Consider the following 16597-nt stretch of genomic DNA (forward strand, 5'->3'; position numbering starts at 1 on the left):
AATTCTAACAAAGCTGGGCTACTTTGACAGCTTCCAAATTCTAATTACACATAATAAAAAATTTTCTAAATCCTGACGATCTGGGGATTGTTTTAATACTCTTGCCTTTATTATATTTTTATTTCTGTTGAAAGGGGACCCCACCTGGCATCCAGCTTAAATGCTACTTTTTTTCATCCATAATTTGCTACTGTGAAACATAACAGTTATTATTCTTGGCACACCATCAAGTATCTGCTGGCTTTTGGATTCATTTAAACTTCATGCACTATGGATTTTACTTCTGTGGCTACATCAAGATGTGAAATCATTTGTTTAAAATTGGAATCTGTGTCAAAAATTTAAGTTTCTGAAGTGGAACCTGTCCAAATAGTAACACCTCCTATGTCTGAGATCATTCTGGATATGATTCCCAGAGTTCATATTTCAGAACACAGATTAAGTGTTGTACCAAAACTTAATCTGCCTGAAGATTTCCTTACCTTCTGCACAGTAAAGGTCCGTATGACATACTCTGCCAATGGTTCTGTCTCAATTAATGTGACTTTAATGTCTCCATAGACCTCTGTGTCATCTGGCCAGTACCGAACACACTTTACCTGGAGGGAGAAAACCAGAAAAAAAAGGAAAATATTGTGAGGCACCAGCTCAAGTTGAGTCAGAGCTGACCTACATTTTACTCCACTTTCAAGCTAAAGCCCATGCAAATTTGGCTTTCTCTTCCTGTACAGATCTTGTCAGAATTAATGGTATAAATCAGATAAAAATTCCATTACCATGTATAGAAACCACGGGGAGGATTTTTTTTTCAGTTTCCTCTGCTTTGAGCACAAACAAAAAGGAAAAAAAATAAATCTTTTTCTTTAAGATGGTCTCCCTTAAATATCCATAAATGCCCTGACCATGCATCAGGTTTACATAAAACCTGGCAGCCATTACAACCATTCCTTTGAGCAAAATCTATTCCCTTGCTCTTGCTGCTGTAATTCTGAACTCTCCCTGGCTAGTCAAAAATTTTCAGTTCATGGGGATTTGGGAGATACTTGTTGATACTTTCAATTTGTTTGACTCTAAGCTTTCCTTATCAGATGTGGACATAAATTTGACTTTTAACAGCTGTGACAGGCTCTGCTAAGGCTCACAAAAGAAATATTCTGGTCACGTAAATATATCCCAAGCTTTGCCCCTTCTAGAAGCTATGTGCAAAACTGCTTGTAGAAATTGAAGCCAAAGCTGTGGAGCTCTTGAAGGGATATTTAGGCCACCAAAAACTAGCAAGTTATTAAATGCTCTAACATCAAAGAATGGAACAGCACCTAAAAGTTGCAGCAATTAGCTACTGTGAAGCAGGTTTCATGTTCCAGTTCCAGTCATAATCTGAAGGGGCTTTATAAATATTAAATATGATTAATGTAGGTTTGTTGTTTTTTGTTTTGTTGGGGGTTTTGTTTGGGGGTTTTTTGTTGTTTTGTTTTTTGTTTTTTTTTTTTTTTTACACAGAGGTGTTTATTCAAAAGTGTGCAGAAGGTAAAACAGAATAAATAACAATAAATGAACAGAACCAGCTGGCATTCAACCATGAGATCTAAAGGAAATCACATGCAAAGGAGCTGAATTACTAATAGCTGTGAGTAAACTCACGTTTAATGTTTTCTTAGTACCAAAGCAATGAAAGTGACAAACATGAGGACAAAATTTTTAAGAGCTCCAGTTTTCATCTGAGAATGTCTCTAAAGCAAAGTCCACCAGAACTGGGAAGAATAGGCTGGGGAACCCTTATTCCCTAACATCTAGCCTATGTCTTTTGAGTTATTCAGGTTTGCTCCCACTGAGGACTTTGGCAATTTCCTTGTGCTGACACAGGGTCTTCTGGATGCTCTGAGACCAAGAGAGTGAAGCAATGGGTGTTGAGGAGCCCAACAATGCTCAGTGCCCCAGGATCCAGCTGTGCACTATCTTGTGCCACCAGGGAACAGTCACCTTCTGAAGTGACTGGGAACTCCAGGCTTTAAAGTGTCATTTAAAGAGTTCCTTTGATAGTTTGAACACCAGTTGGATGTTCTCACCCCTCCGGATTTTTGCGGGTAGAGAAGTGTTCAAATAATAGAGATGAAGAATAATTATTACACAAGTACATTTTTCCTTCTGCACTGAAAAAGGGGACAACTTCTCAGCTAGCAGGAATTTGTATAACTCTGCTAAAGCTGTGACTTACATCAGGAACAAGATCCTTATTAGTCTGGAAGGGAAGCTACAAAGTATTACAAAATCTAGCACTTTAGAGGAAAACCCAGAGAGGCTTCATACATTCCCTTACTCCAGTAATCAAAAGGCATTTCACTTGCTGAGCTTTTCTGAACAGCAGCACTGTGCTATCCCCAGTGCTGGTTTGGCTTTGTTATGTTGGGAAAGTGGTACCCTTACCCTGCCCACTTCCACCAAGTTGGTGACCATGACAACACTTGCAGAGTTTTCTTGCCAAATCATTCTCCAGAAATCCTTCACTGTCTCTTGCATCGGCCCTGGGGGAGGAGAAAAGACAAAAGGACATCTTAAGAGAGTGTAATCCATGCCAGCAACTCTTTTCAGCTGTTCCCCAGCCACTGCCCCGTTCCCACAGGATCCTGCTCTCCCTTTCAGAGCATCCCTCTGCAATTCAGGGCTACAGATACAGAACAGACACATCATCTTTCTTCCAGGGAGTAAATTAAGGTTCTAGCACCCTGGAAAGAGAGTCAGTGCCTGAACTGTAAATAGTGGAGGTAGTTCTAGCAAGTAATCATGTGTAAATGATGGGACATGGATGCACCCTACAGGGAGTCAGTAATTAAGGCTGTATTGAAATTTGTACCTAATGCAGCACTGAAATTCCTCCATTTCACACTTTATTATTTATTAATTATGAAGGAGGAAAGAAACATGCAGAAAGTAGCCTTTTCCTGAATTTATCCCAGACTTCCAAGAGCCAACCTGCCAGTACTCACAAAAGGTTTATTATACCAGAGCCACTCTCTGCCCCTGTTTCTGTCTCCTACACTGTGGACAAAATCCTCCCAGGGACTCCTTTTGCCTGCTCTGCCCATCCTCCATCTCCTCTGCATTGCTCAGCCCTATGTTCGTACACCCTCAATTTCCAGTTTTATTCTAAGATGTTTCTTTACTCTTTTAATAGGGACAGGCCAGCCATCAACTCATAAAGCAGAATTTAAGAGTAATTTCTGTAAATTACATCACTTTAGCAGGTAAGGGAGACACAACAATGAGGACAAACAATGGCTGAGGAAATGGTCATGTGAGGCAGGAAAACAGAAACCTGTGAAAAAGAGCAGAAGTAGGAGGTTTGCCCTCTAACAGGGATAGCCCCCAGCATCAAACTGGGTTGGTTGTTAATGCTTTTCCTTTTTTTTTTTTTTTTTTTTTTTTCCTCCTAAAGGCATAGGAAACTCATCAACCAGCTCACAGAAGGTGGTGTTCAAATGTGTTTCCTACAGGCACCCACCAACCTAAAGTTCATCAGTCACAGGCTTCTTCCTGCTGCCCTCCTCAAGCAATTTCACTCCAGTAGGTAAACCCAAGCCCCATAAAGTCCCTTTTAATTGTAATCTCATACTTCATGCGCAAAGGACACATTATAGATTGTATTGTCACCTCTACATCTGTAGCAGTTTTTATTCCTGTAGCTGGAGTATTTACATTTGAGAGCCTTAAAGATCTTGGAACATTCTGTAGCAGGAAGAGCCTTTCTTGCTCCTGAGGCTCGACGAGCTGCTGGCCTCTCCATTGCCTCACACAAGAGTGAGCTGCCTCTGTGGGTGTGTGTCCCACCTTTATTGGCCCCCTGGTCTTGCTCATGCCCAATAGGGGCCTGTCCTAATCAGGCACAGGTGGACTCACACCCACTCTTTGGCAACTCGAGGCACCTGGTTTATCTTGTTTCTCTACAACATTCCATATCCTTCTTTTTTTATTCCCTTCTACCAAGTTTTAAGATGCTTTCCAAAACAGAAGACATCATCCTATGAAGGGATCTTACAACAGTGTAGAACACCAGTGGCTTTACAAATATTTAGACATACAAGAATGAACTTGCCCCTGTACTCAGCCCTGGTGAGGCCACACCTTGAGTACTGTGTCCAGTTCTGGGCCCCTCAGTTCAGGAAGGAGATTGAGGTGCTGGAGCAGGTCCAAAGGAGGGCAACTGGGCTGGTGAAGGGACTTAAGCAAATATCCTATGAAGAGAGGCTGAGGGAGCTGGGGGTGTTCAGGCTGGAGGAGGCTCAGGGGAGACCTCATCGCTCTCTACAACTCCCTGAAAGGAGGTTGGAGCCAGGGGGGGGTTGGGCTCTTTTCCCAGGCAACTCTCAGCAAGACAAGAGGGCAGGGTCTCAAGTTGTGCCAGGGGAGGTTTAGGTTGGAGATTAGAAAGAATTTCTTTCTGGAGAGGGTGATCAGGCATTGGAATGGGCTGCCCAGGGAAGTAGTGGATTCTCCGTGTCTGGAGATATTTAAAAAGAGACTGGATGTGGCACTCAGTGCCATGGGCTGGGAACTGCAACAGTAGTGGATCAAGGACTGGACTTGATGATCTCTGAGGTCCCTTCCAACCCAGTTGATTCTATGATTCTATGATTCTATGATTCTATGAACTTGCCTTGAGTCGCAATGTAATGGCGAGGCCGGTGGTAGCCCTGGGGAAAAAAGAAAAACAGGTGATGGTGCATTTTTCATCCCTTTTCTGAGTGCTGGGATGTTCCTAAGATTTAGGAGATGCATACAAGAAATGCACATTCATTTGGTCAATCTGTGTGTGTGAGAGAGGCTGCTTGCTCAACGTTATTTCATAACAGTGAAAAAAAAAAAAAAAAGCCAATCTATTTACATGCCTTCTGCACAGCAACTCTGTGAGGAGTCACTAAGTGTCAGATAGCTCCTAATGCTATTGTGAGGGGCCTGATATGGATTTCCACACACGTCATTTAGCCCACACCCTGCTTATGTTGGTGGATCTGTCAAACACAGGAAATCTCCATCTGTCCAGATTGGTCAGAGAGAATAAACTGGAGAGCAAGAACCTTCTCCCTGTCACAACACGATGTTTGTACAATGTTCAGCTGTCAGTGCTATCAGACCAACAGCCTGTCCCTATGTACAATGCACCAAGTTCCTAAGCAGGGTTGTCAGGAGGAGCTGTTGTCACAGAGGGAATGTCCAGGAGCCTTACATCAATGTAGTTGGCGTTGATGTAGTCAGAGTGAGGGTCCCCATCCAGGAGCTGCAATCTCACTCTTGAATGATCATCTGAAAGAAGGAAAGAAAAAAAAAAAAGTGACAGTAACGATAAAAATTAATTTCTGCTGATTCCTGCAAGTGGATAATAGAATATTTACAATAAAAAATATAATTGAAAGAATATCACAGGTGTGCTGTTCTTACAAGGCCTGTTCTTACAACATTTATATCCTTAGGTTAGTGTTCATTCATACCCTGTGCTCATTAACTTCACTGCTGTCACCAAAATTGTTACAGAGCTTTTACAAAAGCCACAAATATTGCTCAGCTCAGGGGTTTCAGGCCAGATCTTTGCAGGTTGGATCTCCATTACAAGAGTCACCCATATGCTTGGAGGTAACATCCCCTCTGGCTTCAGCTGAGCTATGGAAACTGAGGCAAAAGTTAAAACTGTCAAAATGAGGATAAAAATAAATAGGTCCTAAGAGAGGTACAAAAAGTTAAGCAGGTTAAAATGGCAAATGGAATCCTGGAAATAACAAATGGGGTAAAGCAGAAAATTGAAGGAAACACCAAAGGAAATCAGAGCAACCTTCCTTTATGCAAGCCACAGAACTCAGGGCAGCAAAGCAGAATCAAGGAACTATTAAAAAAAATAAATTAGAAAAGTTTCAGGTTTTAAGGGCGTTCAAAATTACTTCAGATAAGGCAATCAAATAGCAGATACCAATCTTTTCATCTCCCAGCATGTTCTACAGCTCAGACACAGAAGGGAACAGCCCCAGCAGGCAGATTATGTCATGATTTTCCACCAAGGGAATATTCTGATCTTTCTTTGGAGCAGCTGGTGCTGGGCTCTGTCAAAGGAGATTCTCAGCAAGCTGGGCTGTTGAGCTGACTTGGGGTGGCAATCCCAGCACTGCCATGCAATTAACTGCAGAGCTGCTATCTAAGGGCCAGTTGCTCAACAAAGGTTACTGGGTTATGGAGGTCACTGATGGAAATGGGATAATTTTTAAAGGATGTATTAAAGAGGTATAATACAGAGACCATTAAGTTTATTTCCCCTCTACCAGCTCTGTAGACCCTAGGTCTCAGCCAGTGAAGCATTAATTTTTAGAAGCATTTTGCAAAATATGGGTTTAAGCACGATGTACATTTAATTAAAAAGAATTACAGCAATGAAACATAAAAATACGAGGTGAGATTCTGCAGTAACTCAGCAAAAAGAGTTTTAGTGATTACTTAATTAAATGTAGAATCAGACAATAATTGTGGAGACAAATGTGCATGCAGTGCTGAAAACCCAAGATTTGGATATATATTAAATATTCATTTGGTTAAAACAATCATTCTCATACTCTGCTCATTCTGTGGGTGAGTTTCACACCCAAAAAAATACAACCACTTTGCTGTATTTCTCAAATCCTATATTTGAATTCAAAGCCAGTTACTCAGGTGAATCCATCAAAAGCTCTCTTCCATTTGTATTAATAAATATAACCTTTGCAGATGAGTGGAAGTGTATTTCTTAAAGTGCTGATATTGTTCCCAACTCCAAACAATTACCTGCGCTCAAGGCAACCACTCCAGGAGCTGCAGTAAATCATGTGGTTAGAGAGACAACAAAAGAATTTATACTTGGAGCAATACACAGAGACTGACAAAGAACTGATTAAACAGGGCACCTGGATGAACTACACAAAATCTCCCTTAGACAATTTCAGAGTTCAAGGCAGCAAACTGAGCTCGTTAAGAATCATACAGAAGCAAAGCAAAGAAAGAAACCCCTGGAGCTAATGGTGGGGAAGGGAACATTTGCTGACTCCTCTTGTGATGCCAGAATATAATACTGGTACCAAAGTCTTAACTTATTGCAACAATAAAACTACAAAATGAGGAGACAAAAAAAATGACCCCAATGGAAGGTGAAAACAATTTCAAGCTGATTTTTTTTTCAAGTGGGACAAAGGCAGTGTCTGCACATGGTGTGGAGCTGAAGTGCTCTCAACAACCCTCAAGGAAGAACCTGCCTCTCAAAATTTAATAGAACCAAACCACAAATTTAAGCTTCAGCTCTTGGAGCCACTCTTTATTTAAAAACTGAAAACAGACAGGATGAGAATCTCCAGAGGGATCTACATGGAGAGACCTGAGAATGAGAGTGCAGAAGAGGTCGTTCCATTAAAGACAATTATGCTCTGTAGCTATGGAATGTTCTGTTGGTTTTATTCCCTTTAAGCCAAACGTGGTTATTCTCTCCCTGAAGATCAGTAGCAGATGAAGAATTTATTATTGGAAATGAATGTTTTATTTATCTATTTATAATTTTTATAATATATTTATTTAAAAACAAGAGCTGTACATATTTCTGTCCAATTGTGTTTTGGGACCAAATGAAAACACTTTTAGTTGAACTTTTTCTTCAGGAAGACAGAATTAACAATATTTAATTGCATATTTTATGAAAATGATATTCCTGTGGGGATTTACTTCTCTTACGAGTGTGAAGAGGGCAGGGAAAAAAAAATCTGTACATGGTAAGCACACAGAATACTTCCCATGTCTTCATGGTGCCTTTAATATTGTCCATAACTTTAGGAGCACAGTCTGAATAAAACTTCATGACATAACTTACCTTGTAAGTCCCCTTTTTCACCTCAAACTTTGGCAGCTTTGTTTTAATGGAGAGAAGCAAACCCCAATGCTACTTATTATGCTAGGATCAGTAATGACCTTGTATACTTAAGTCTTTCCACCTATAGACCTTAAAGGGCTTTTTAGAGAACACCAAATGTCTTCATTAAATCTTCTCCCCACAGTCAGAATTTATATCTGATTCTGCACCCTTTCCACTGGACTACACCAGCCAAGGAGCCCACACATCTGGCAGACTGATACAAAAGTGTCACTCATTTCTTCTGTAGATTTAACAGACATCATATCCCTGTATGGTACCAATGGGTCAGAAGAAACTTTAAAAGTGAGGGGAGAAGCAGAAGAAAAATTGAATCTGACTTTCAGAACTGCAAAAAATGCAAAAATGCTTCAACAAAAGTCTAAATTCTTTTCTTTCTCCCTGTTTACTCTAGTCTGTATGCAAGTTACCAGAACTCTAAATTTGTATGAAAAGTGCCTTAAAAATTGCTCTGAAAAAAAGATTTCAGACATGACAAGAATTTCACTGAAAAGCATTGTGCTCCCCATTTAGCACAAAAATGTCACACTTGCAGACTTCTGTCAAAATTCCCATTAGTGATCCCTTGAAATATCAGTGCAGTTTTCCCCATCTCATTTGACACCAGCACTGGATTAATCTCAGACAACTTTCACCATCTAAATATTAGGAAGAGAGTCTAACCTGGCAGGCAAGGTTTCCCATGTAGTCAACAGACATACAGACATCTTTTGAAATGGTTCAATGCAGATCTGGTACAACAGGGGGACTGTCCTTTCCTTTTTATGCCTACTGAGTCTGGACTGTGCTTAAAAGGGGGTACCAGTGAGGTGTGTTATTTCCCAGCCTCTCAGGATCATGTACCATGATCAAGTTGAGACCTCTGCAAATCCCACTCTATTCTTTAACTCTTCTGCCATAAAATTCTCTGATTAATGCAGTCTTCCAACCCAAAGCATGTGGTAGTCAGAGTAAAGGAAGCAAAGCAATTTTTTTCACTGTCTGTTGTTACAATAGTTTTTAACAGACCATCACAAGACTAAATCCTAAGTGATCCCCTAAGAAAATCTCCCACTGGAGATGGGGGGACATATCTGAAGCAGCAGCAGCACAAGCACTGACTTCCTCCTGTAATAATATTCCCAATAAAAGCAGAAAAGAAAGGGAAAGAGAGTGCACTCCTCTAAGCTGAAACAAAAAGCAATCCTACATCTTTATTTCTTCAACTCTTAAGGGTTTGTACTCTCTTACAACATAATGGCTCTAAATCTGGAGAAGTGGGAAGAAGAAGAATAGAGACAAAGGTCCCATATAGCTTCTGCATGTTTTGTGTTCTATGCAATGGCTTCAGCTCAGTCCAGGAACACTCAGCATCTCTCCCCAAATAACCACTTGCTGATGCTCTTTGAAGGCCTCAGTATCTGGGCTCCAAAGCAAATTTGAGTCATTTCAATTCAACATATAAGTGGATCCACTACTTACCTTTGCCCCCAAAAGAAAAATCCTTCATTTCTACAACTGAGTGCACAGCTTTCATACTCAAAGGATGGGAGCTAAGCCTGTGGGCTCTGCCAATGTAACAAAACGTTTAAGTAGGGCAGGTCCCTCCTGCATGACAAATCTGTGCACTTGCCATGCATCCTTCCACCATTAGCAGTGGGCTTCTGTGGTTGTACAGACCCCAAAAAAACACCCCTCAGCTTTTCCAAAACATCATCCTAGTGTTGCAGACTGAAGGCAACCCTGAAAAGCCAGGTTTTAAAGCAGGGGAAAGCTTGGAGCTCTCTTGCAGCCTCTCTCCATGAACAAATCAGCCTCATCTGCAGTTTTGGGTTGAAGATGTAAGAGCAGCAGCTGTTGGGGCTGGCATTAAGATTGAGGTTTTCACAGAGAGGCACGATGTTAATATAGCCCTGGGAAAGCAGTGAGCTGAGTAAAACAGTCCTGTAAGTGCTCTAGTACCCAGAAGGCCATAAAGACAAGATCTAATCTGCTGTGACTCACTGAGCAGTGTTCCTTATTCCTAGAGCTTACAAACCCACATTTTAACAAAAGTCTCTGAAGCAGTCACAAAAAAGTTAGATCAAAATCTGACCAAATCTGACTTTTCAATTCACTGCCCCAAAAGCAGGTGGTATCTTGTTCCAGGAGAGATGAAATGACAACTGTGGTTAAATAAATAACACTAATTGCCATCTGCAGCCTTTTTATCATCTAAACTGGTAAGAGCAATCAGGGCACACTCTGGGTTTTATCAGCCATTACAATTCTAGCACAACAAAGTAGCTAAGGGTGAAATGGGTTCCCACCTCCCCTCCTCTGCTCAGGCTTTGGCACAGTTTGTACCCACTGAGCAGAATTTCTTTTCATGATCTGCCCAGATTGAAAACCTCTCCTACTCCAAACTTTGCTTCCAGTTCCCTGTTCTGGATCCTTTTGCTGCTTTTCCTAAGGAAAGTTGCCCAGTGTCACCTGTCAGTAGGGTCTGGCTAAAGGCTGATAATTCCCTCCTGGTTTTAAAAGATGTCTGATGTATCACATGCCCCTTCTTTAGGCATCTTCCCTTCCTCCTCTCCAGGCTTTTAAAAGGGAAGCAAAGATTTCACTCCATTTTCCTTTGGGTGGTGGGAAAATGGGCATCACCACCCAGTGGGAAAATCTGACAAAAGAATTTAGCCATTAAATTATAAACACTTAGCAAAAAGCAAGGGAAATAAGAAATGTGAAGAAAACCTCATGAAGCCATGCAATAACTTCATATAAAATAATAAACGAACCCATGAAATAAATAAATAAATGAAATAGAAACAGCTGGTAACAAAGAGAATGAACTACTGAACGCCCAGAATTCCAAACCACCTTTTAAGTGAGATTCTGCAGCACACCCTTTTCCACAGGATGCTTATAAAAATCTTACAGAAAGCTCAGTTTAATGTGAATTTACACCTACAGGAGATTATGTTTCCATATCTGTTCTTATTGCGGTTTTCGTCTTCCTTGGCTGTATCCCAGGATGCTGTCTGCCCCTCAGGTAGTGCCTGCAAAACAAACAATAGCAGAGTGTTTATAAAAATCTGGCCAATGCCTTCAGGTGGATTAAGATGACTGAGCCAGGCAAAAATAAAGGCTCTGCATAATTCAGCAGCCAGCCAAGCAACCAGCTGCTCCCCGGGAAAGGGCACATCCACTAATGCAAAAAAAATAAATAACCACCAAGTTTGATGCAGCCCATTTGCATCTCTTGGCCTCTTGCTAGCAAAAAATCATCTTCCTGCTGTTACTTCAGATCTGAAAGGATCAGGAGGCTTTGTTTTGGAGTGCACAGTTGCAGGTTAAGCACCATTGCCCCTGTAGAACATCTGGAGATTTCATGGACCTGCCCAGAGAAGCTGTGGCTGCCCCAGCCCTGGTAGTGTTCAGGCCAGGCTGGATGGGGCTTGGAGCAACCTGGGCTGGTGGGAGGTGACCTTGCTCATGCAGGGAGGTTGGGACTGGATGAGTTTTAAGGTCCCAAACTATTTTATTTTCAAGTCCCAAACTATTTATCAAGGTCCCAAAGTTTTGACAGTTTTAGCTTTTGCCTCAGAACCAAACTGTTCTATCAATGCATTTCTAAGAACAACCCAAATGGCAGGAACAGAAAGTTCATTCTTTCTTATTGAAGTTAGGAAACAGATACAATGGTTTCAGCTGTTTCTGTAGTAATAATAATAGGGTGATGCAATACAAGCCACTAGTTGTTTCCTTGGGGGGAAAAGGGAAAAAAGCTCAAATATTTAGATCGTGTCTAAGGAGGAGAGGTAAAGGGAGATAAAATGCTCATGATGGATGAAAATAATTTTTCTAAAATGTGCTTTTTCTAATTGAGAAAGGATGGGGTAAGGAGATAAGCAGCCCAGAGTGCCAACCTGCCCCATGGCTTTGTCCTGTGGCTATTCTGAACACACTCAAAGAGCCACTTGCCCTTGAGGTACATGGAGGAAGGATGCATCCAGGCCTGGACTGCCTGCAGGTAGGAGGATCCCTCTCCCTGTCTCAGAATTGTTGGGGATGTGGGCACAGGTGGCTTGAAGCAGTCAGGACAGCACCAGCTCCTGGGGTACCCCCAGCTCCTGGGGTACCACCTGGCTGCAAAGCCCTGGCCTGCAAACTCCTGGTGTCAGCTGCTTGATTGTGCTGAAACACAGGGGAGGAGAAGAGCTTCTGCTGAGAGTCCTTTCTAGATCTGCCTCTTCTGAGATCTTTCTATCAGAATCCTACCTTACTAAAACCAACATTATAAATTTCATTATTTATGGTCCTTAGGGAATTACAGGTTTTTTTTTTTAATACCACACTCTTTGTAGAATCGTATCTGCCTCAGCTAGAAGCAGGGAGTTTGACACAGCTGTGCTGGAAAATGAATTTATATTCATCTTCACAAGCCATCCAGGTCTATTACTGTGCCTGAGTGCAATAGCAGAGAGACACAATTATTAGGATCTACAACACTGACATTACAATTAAACTTAATATGAGCAAACCCCTGGCAGACCAACTCGTTGTGAATTTCCCCCAAAGGGGTTCCAGGACAGAAAATGTCAGGCACTGCAGCACTGCCAGGAGCATTGCTGACAAAAGACAGAGATGGTGAGTTCCTATTCAAAAGCCCAGGAGAATGAGTAATAACTCTGTAATTGGTGAGGGCTTTGATCACACATATATTTCCTTTACAGACAGCTGTTTTCAAATAGCAGCTCATCTCTTGAGCAAAAAAAAAAAAAAAACCAACAAACCCAACACCAATCAACGAACCCACAGACAACAAAAAAATCCGTGAGTAAAAGAAGGGAGGTGAGTAAGGTTCATTTTCATCTTCAAAGACTGAGGAAAAAAGTGCCTTTTTTTCCCTCCACTAATATAAAATTACAGCTGATTGACCAGAGAATGGCAACAATCATTAGACATCTAAACATAGTCTTCTGAAAAGAAAAAGAAATCGAATTTTCTTTTTTTTTTTTTTTTCTTTGTCATGACTTCTGTATGAGAGAAGCTAACTTGGCCAAAGAAAATACACTCAGGTCCAATAAATCCCTTTCAGCAAGCTCTATCCTTCCATCCTTTCATATGATCCAAACATACAATTCTCCATTGAAATGGATGGTTTTATATTTGCCTGATGTAGCCCCCAAAGATTTAAGAGTCCAAGATTTTCCATCACATTCAGTACCAAAGAAATCTCTGCCTTTAACAGAACTATCTGGCTCTAGAGAGAGGTAGCACAGCTCTGGCTGGTGAGACACAAACTCTCTTAGCAGAGGTGTAACTTGTACTCCTACTTACACACCAGATGACTCAGCCATAGGGATTTGACCCTCATTTCACAGGAAACTCTTCCCCTTCTTTCTTTAACAACTGCAAAATTTCAGTGTTCAAAGCATTGGGCTCCATTTGCAGGCTTTTCTTATTTTCCTTCTTTTTGAGAAGTTTTGTAAAATTTATACTGAAATGGTTCCCAGTAGTGGAATTTACATTACAATGATGCTTTTTAAACCAATTTGATCTATTTTTATCTGAGATTACAAAGAAAGATCTATTAAAGTCAGCTTCATCTCAGTCAAGTTTTCTAAACAACATACTCCAAACATAACTGAAGTGTTTGCATTAAACTGAGACCTATTGCAAGCCAACTTAATTTCCAACATATGCATTTAGTTAGTGTGCTGTGTGTTTTTACTTTAAATATGACAACTTGAATCATTCCTTTGCACTGATCTACCCCAACGTTGAATTATTGCTGCCAAAGTCAACAGCATCAACTCAAAGCTTTGCTGCTCATCTCAAAGCCTGACACAGAGTCCTGGCCCACTCCTTGCAGCCACCACCTTCTCAAATGTGGTTGCAAAACTCTTTCCATGGCCCTTCTGTGACAAGGCTAAAGGCTGCTTTGGATGACAAAAAAGTATCTGAAAAGCAGCATTGCAGCTAGTTAAGTTCCCCATCCTGGTCTGTAGCAAAGCCTTAAGGCAGGGTTGTCTCAGAAAACACCTTGCTGCCAAATATAGCACAGACCCTATGAGGAGAGGCTGAGAGAGCTGGGGGTGTTCAGCCTGGAGAAGAGGAGGCTCAGGGGAGACCTCATCGCTGTCTACAACTCCCTGAAAGGAGGCTGGAGCCAGGGGGTGGTTGGTCTCTTTTGCCAGACGACTTTCAACAGGACAAGAGGGCAGGGTCTCAAGTTGTGCCAGGGGAAATTTAGGTTAGATATTAGAAAGAATTTCTTTACGGAGAGAGTGATCAGCCATTGGAATGGGCTGCCCAGGGAAGTAGTGGATTCTCCATCCCTGGAGATATTTAAAAAGAGACTGGATGTGGCACTCAGTGCCATGGGCTGGGAACCAGAGGGGGAGTGGATAAAGGGATGGACTTGATGATCTCTGAGGTCCCTTCCAACCCAGCCGATTCTGTGATTCTATGATTTTGCTATGTTGCATCAGAGCCTGAACCCCAGGATTTTTATTTTTACTATAGCCAGGCAGAAATGAAAGGGTTAAAACTCAGAGGTGACTTCAACAAGCTAGAGACTCTCAATAATAAGATGCTTGAGGAAAGAGCCACAAAATCCAAAATAACTACACGGTCTCATTAATGCAGCCGGAGAATGTACTCCAGTGACATCCTAAATCATAACAGAAAATGAGTTTGGATACTTAAGCTTATTATCTCCATAGCCAGTAATTGGTGCTGGCAGTAAGTCTGTGGGACAAGTCCCACAGCTTGCAACAAATCAGGGCTGATATGTGCTGAAGAAGGAGCAGGTGACATTTAAACGTGTCCCGTTTAAATGTTTACGGCTCTTGCCTAATCCTAAATAGTGCTATCTACATCCACTGCCAGTGATATATTTTTCTCTTGTGGACTACATGTTTAACTGCTAAGGAGAAGCAGCAGCCAAAAAAAAAAAAAAAAGGCCTAAGTCACACTTTGGCCTCAGGTGCAGCAGGCAGACCCAAAATAACACACACATGGCAAGTGCTGACAGATTGCCACCCTCACACACACGCAGTTAGCATCCATTTCACACCAGCAGTGACACCACTTACACAATCACATCCTGCTTTTCCTCTCACTGGGGGGTTATGTGCAAGATGCAAGCACCAGAAATATTCTTCTAGATGCCCTTGGTGAAACATTTTGCCTGAGCTCTCCCAGTCTGTAGGTGAAGGTGTGTTTTAAACAAATAGCAAACACAATTTGCAGGTTACTCAGTAGAGAGAAGAATGTACAGAGATAAGACACTGACATTAGTGACTGATACACTCCATTCAAGGTGATTCTTCATGAGAATAACATTTGGTAACATGTCACTAAAAGGGCAGTATTTTATCCTATCAGTTTGCAAAGTATGCAGAAAAACCAGCTCCTTAGATGGAAAAAAACCCACCAAAAACATATTTGGAGGTGACACTGATATTAGTGCATGAAAAAAGCATCTTAAAAGAGACACTGAATCCTTTTAAAGATTTTATCAACCACTCTGCAAAATGTTTTGCAAAGCCAGCTTTGCAGCTTTGTGTTCCTCCAGATTCCAGCCTGTGGTACCACTCTCAGCCAACTTACACCTCCCACCCTCCTGGAGCTGTACCACTCTCCTTGACATCCTCCCCATGGTGGTGGCATTGCTGGCAGTGGCTGGAAGCTGTTTGGAGCTCAAGTGCTGCCTGTGTCCCATGCTCTGAAAACAAAATTCTAGCACTAAAACCGACTGCTACTTCAGGCAATTACCTCTGATTGAAGGGTAGAACAGCACATGTGATTGTGGCATTCTCCAGGCTATTTCTTGTAAAGAAAGGAATTATGCAAATCTATATAATGTCATCGTCATTATAGATGTATGTAGATAGCACTTTCTGGGAAAGGCAGAACTTAGGGAGCTGAAAGTTGCATTGACATTTTTCATGCTAATGTGTTATTTTGATAATTACCAATGCCAGTGCCAGAAAATTACATATATGCCAGCACCTGTTTTCTTCTTGAACATCAAGAACTAGATCTTAGGGCATCTGTAATTGAGCTGAATGCAGTTTTGGAGACTATTCATGGAAATGGAGGCCGAGGCAGGGGGCAAAGTAAATCTCCTACAAGAATTCTCCCTCTTTTACAATATTGAACAGAGCTCTCTCTATTGATAGTTTAATTAGCATGCCTGATTGTAGGTCATGAGTGACTAGACCTGGTTAACATACACTTACCAGAAATACCTATTTTGACAGTTTTTGATCCCATCTGATTAAAAAAATACTCCCTAGCAACAACCAGGATAAGATTGCCTCTCAGTTACAGCAAAACCCTGCAGCAGTGACACAAACCCCATGGACTCTCACTTGCAGGGTGGAAAAGTGAGCTGTTTTCATTAAGTAACTTATTTTTCACAGCTGTTATGTTATTTTTAAGTAGTTTTAATGCCACTATGCATATTAATTGCTTATTGCCTTCCCACAAGCTTACTACATTCATTATAATTATCACTTGCAAAAGCAAAGTCTCACATATGTTTGATGCTATTTCCCTCTTCTGTTCTCTCTCCTCTAAATGCATATTCCTCTTCCAACTCCTCCCCAGTGTCATGTTTCTTTCTGCCATTTGGGTTATATTCCTGGTCTTTCCAGTTTAGGGGAAGAGCTGGGAAGAGGGGGAGGGCTGCTTTCATTT

General features: G+C 41.4%; 1 protein-coding gene across 1 annotated transcript in view; it reads right to left on the reverse strand.

Annotated features, from left to right (window-relative positions):
• Positions 1-16597, reverse strand: part of PTPRT (protein tyrosine phosphatase receptor type T) — a 327684-nt gene that overhangs the window by 17657 nt on the left and 293430 nt on the right. Inside the window, exons 22-26 of the mRNA XM_030463338.1 lie at positions 10857-10944; positions 5222-5298; positions 4652-4688; positions 2425-2522; positions 483-599 (exon numbers count right to left, since the gene is read on the reverse strand). Coding sequence (XP_030319198.1) covers positions 483-599; positions 2425-2522; positions 4652-4688; positions 5222-5298; positions 10857-10944 — 417 coding nt within the window. The remainder of the gene's footprint in view (positions 1-482; positions 600-2424; positions 2523-4651; positions 4689-5221; positions 5299-10856; positions 10945-16597) is intronic.

Source organism: Calypte anna, chromosome 20 (assembly GCF_003957555.1).
Source record: "Calypte anna isolate BGI_N300 chromosome 20, bCalAnn1_v1.p, whole genome shotgun sequence".
Taxonomy (NCBI): Eukaryota; Metazoa; Chordata; class Aves; order Apodiformes; family Trochilidae; genus Calypte; species Calypte anna.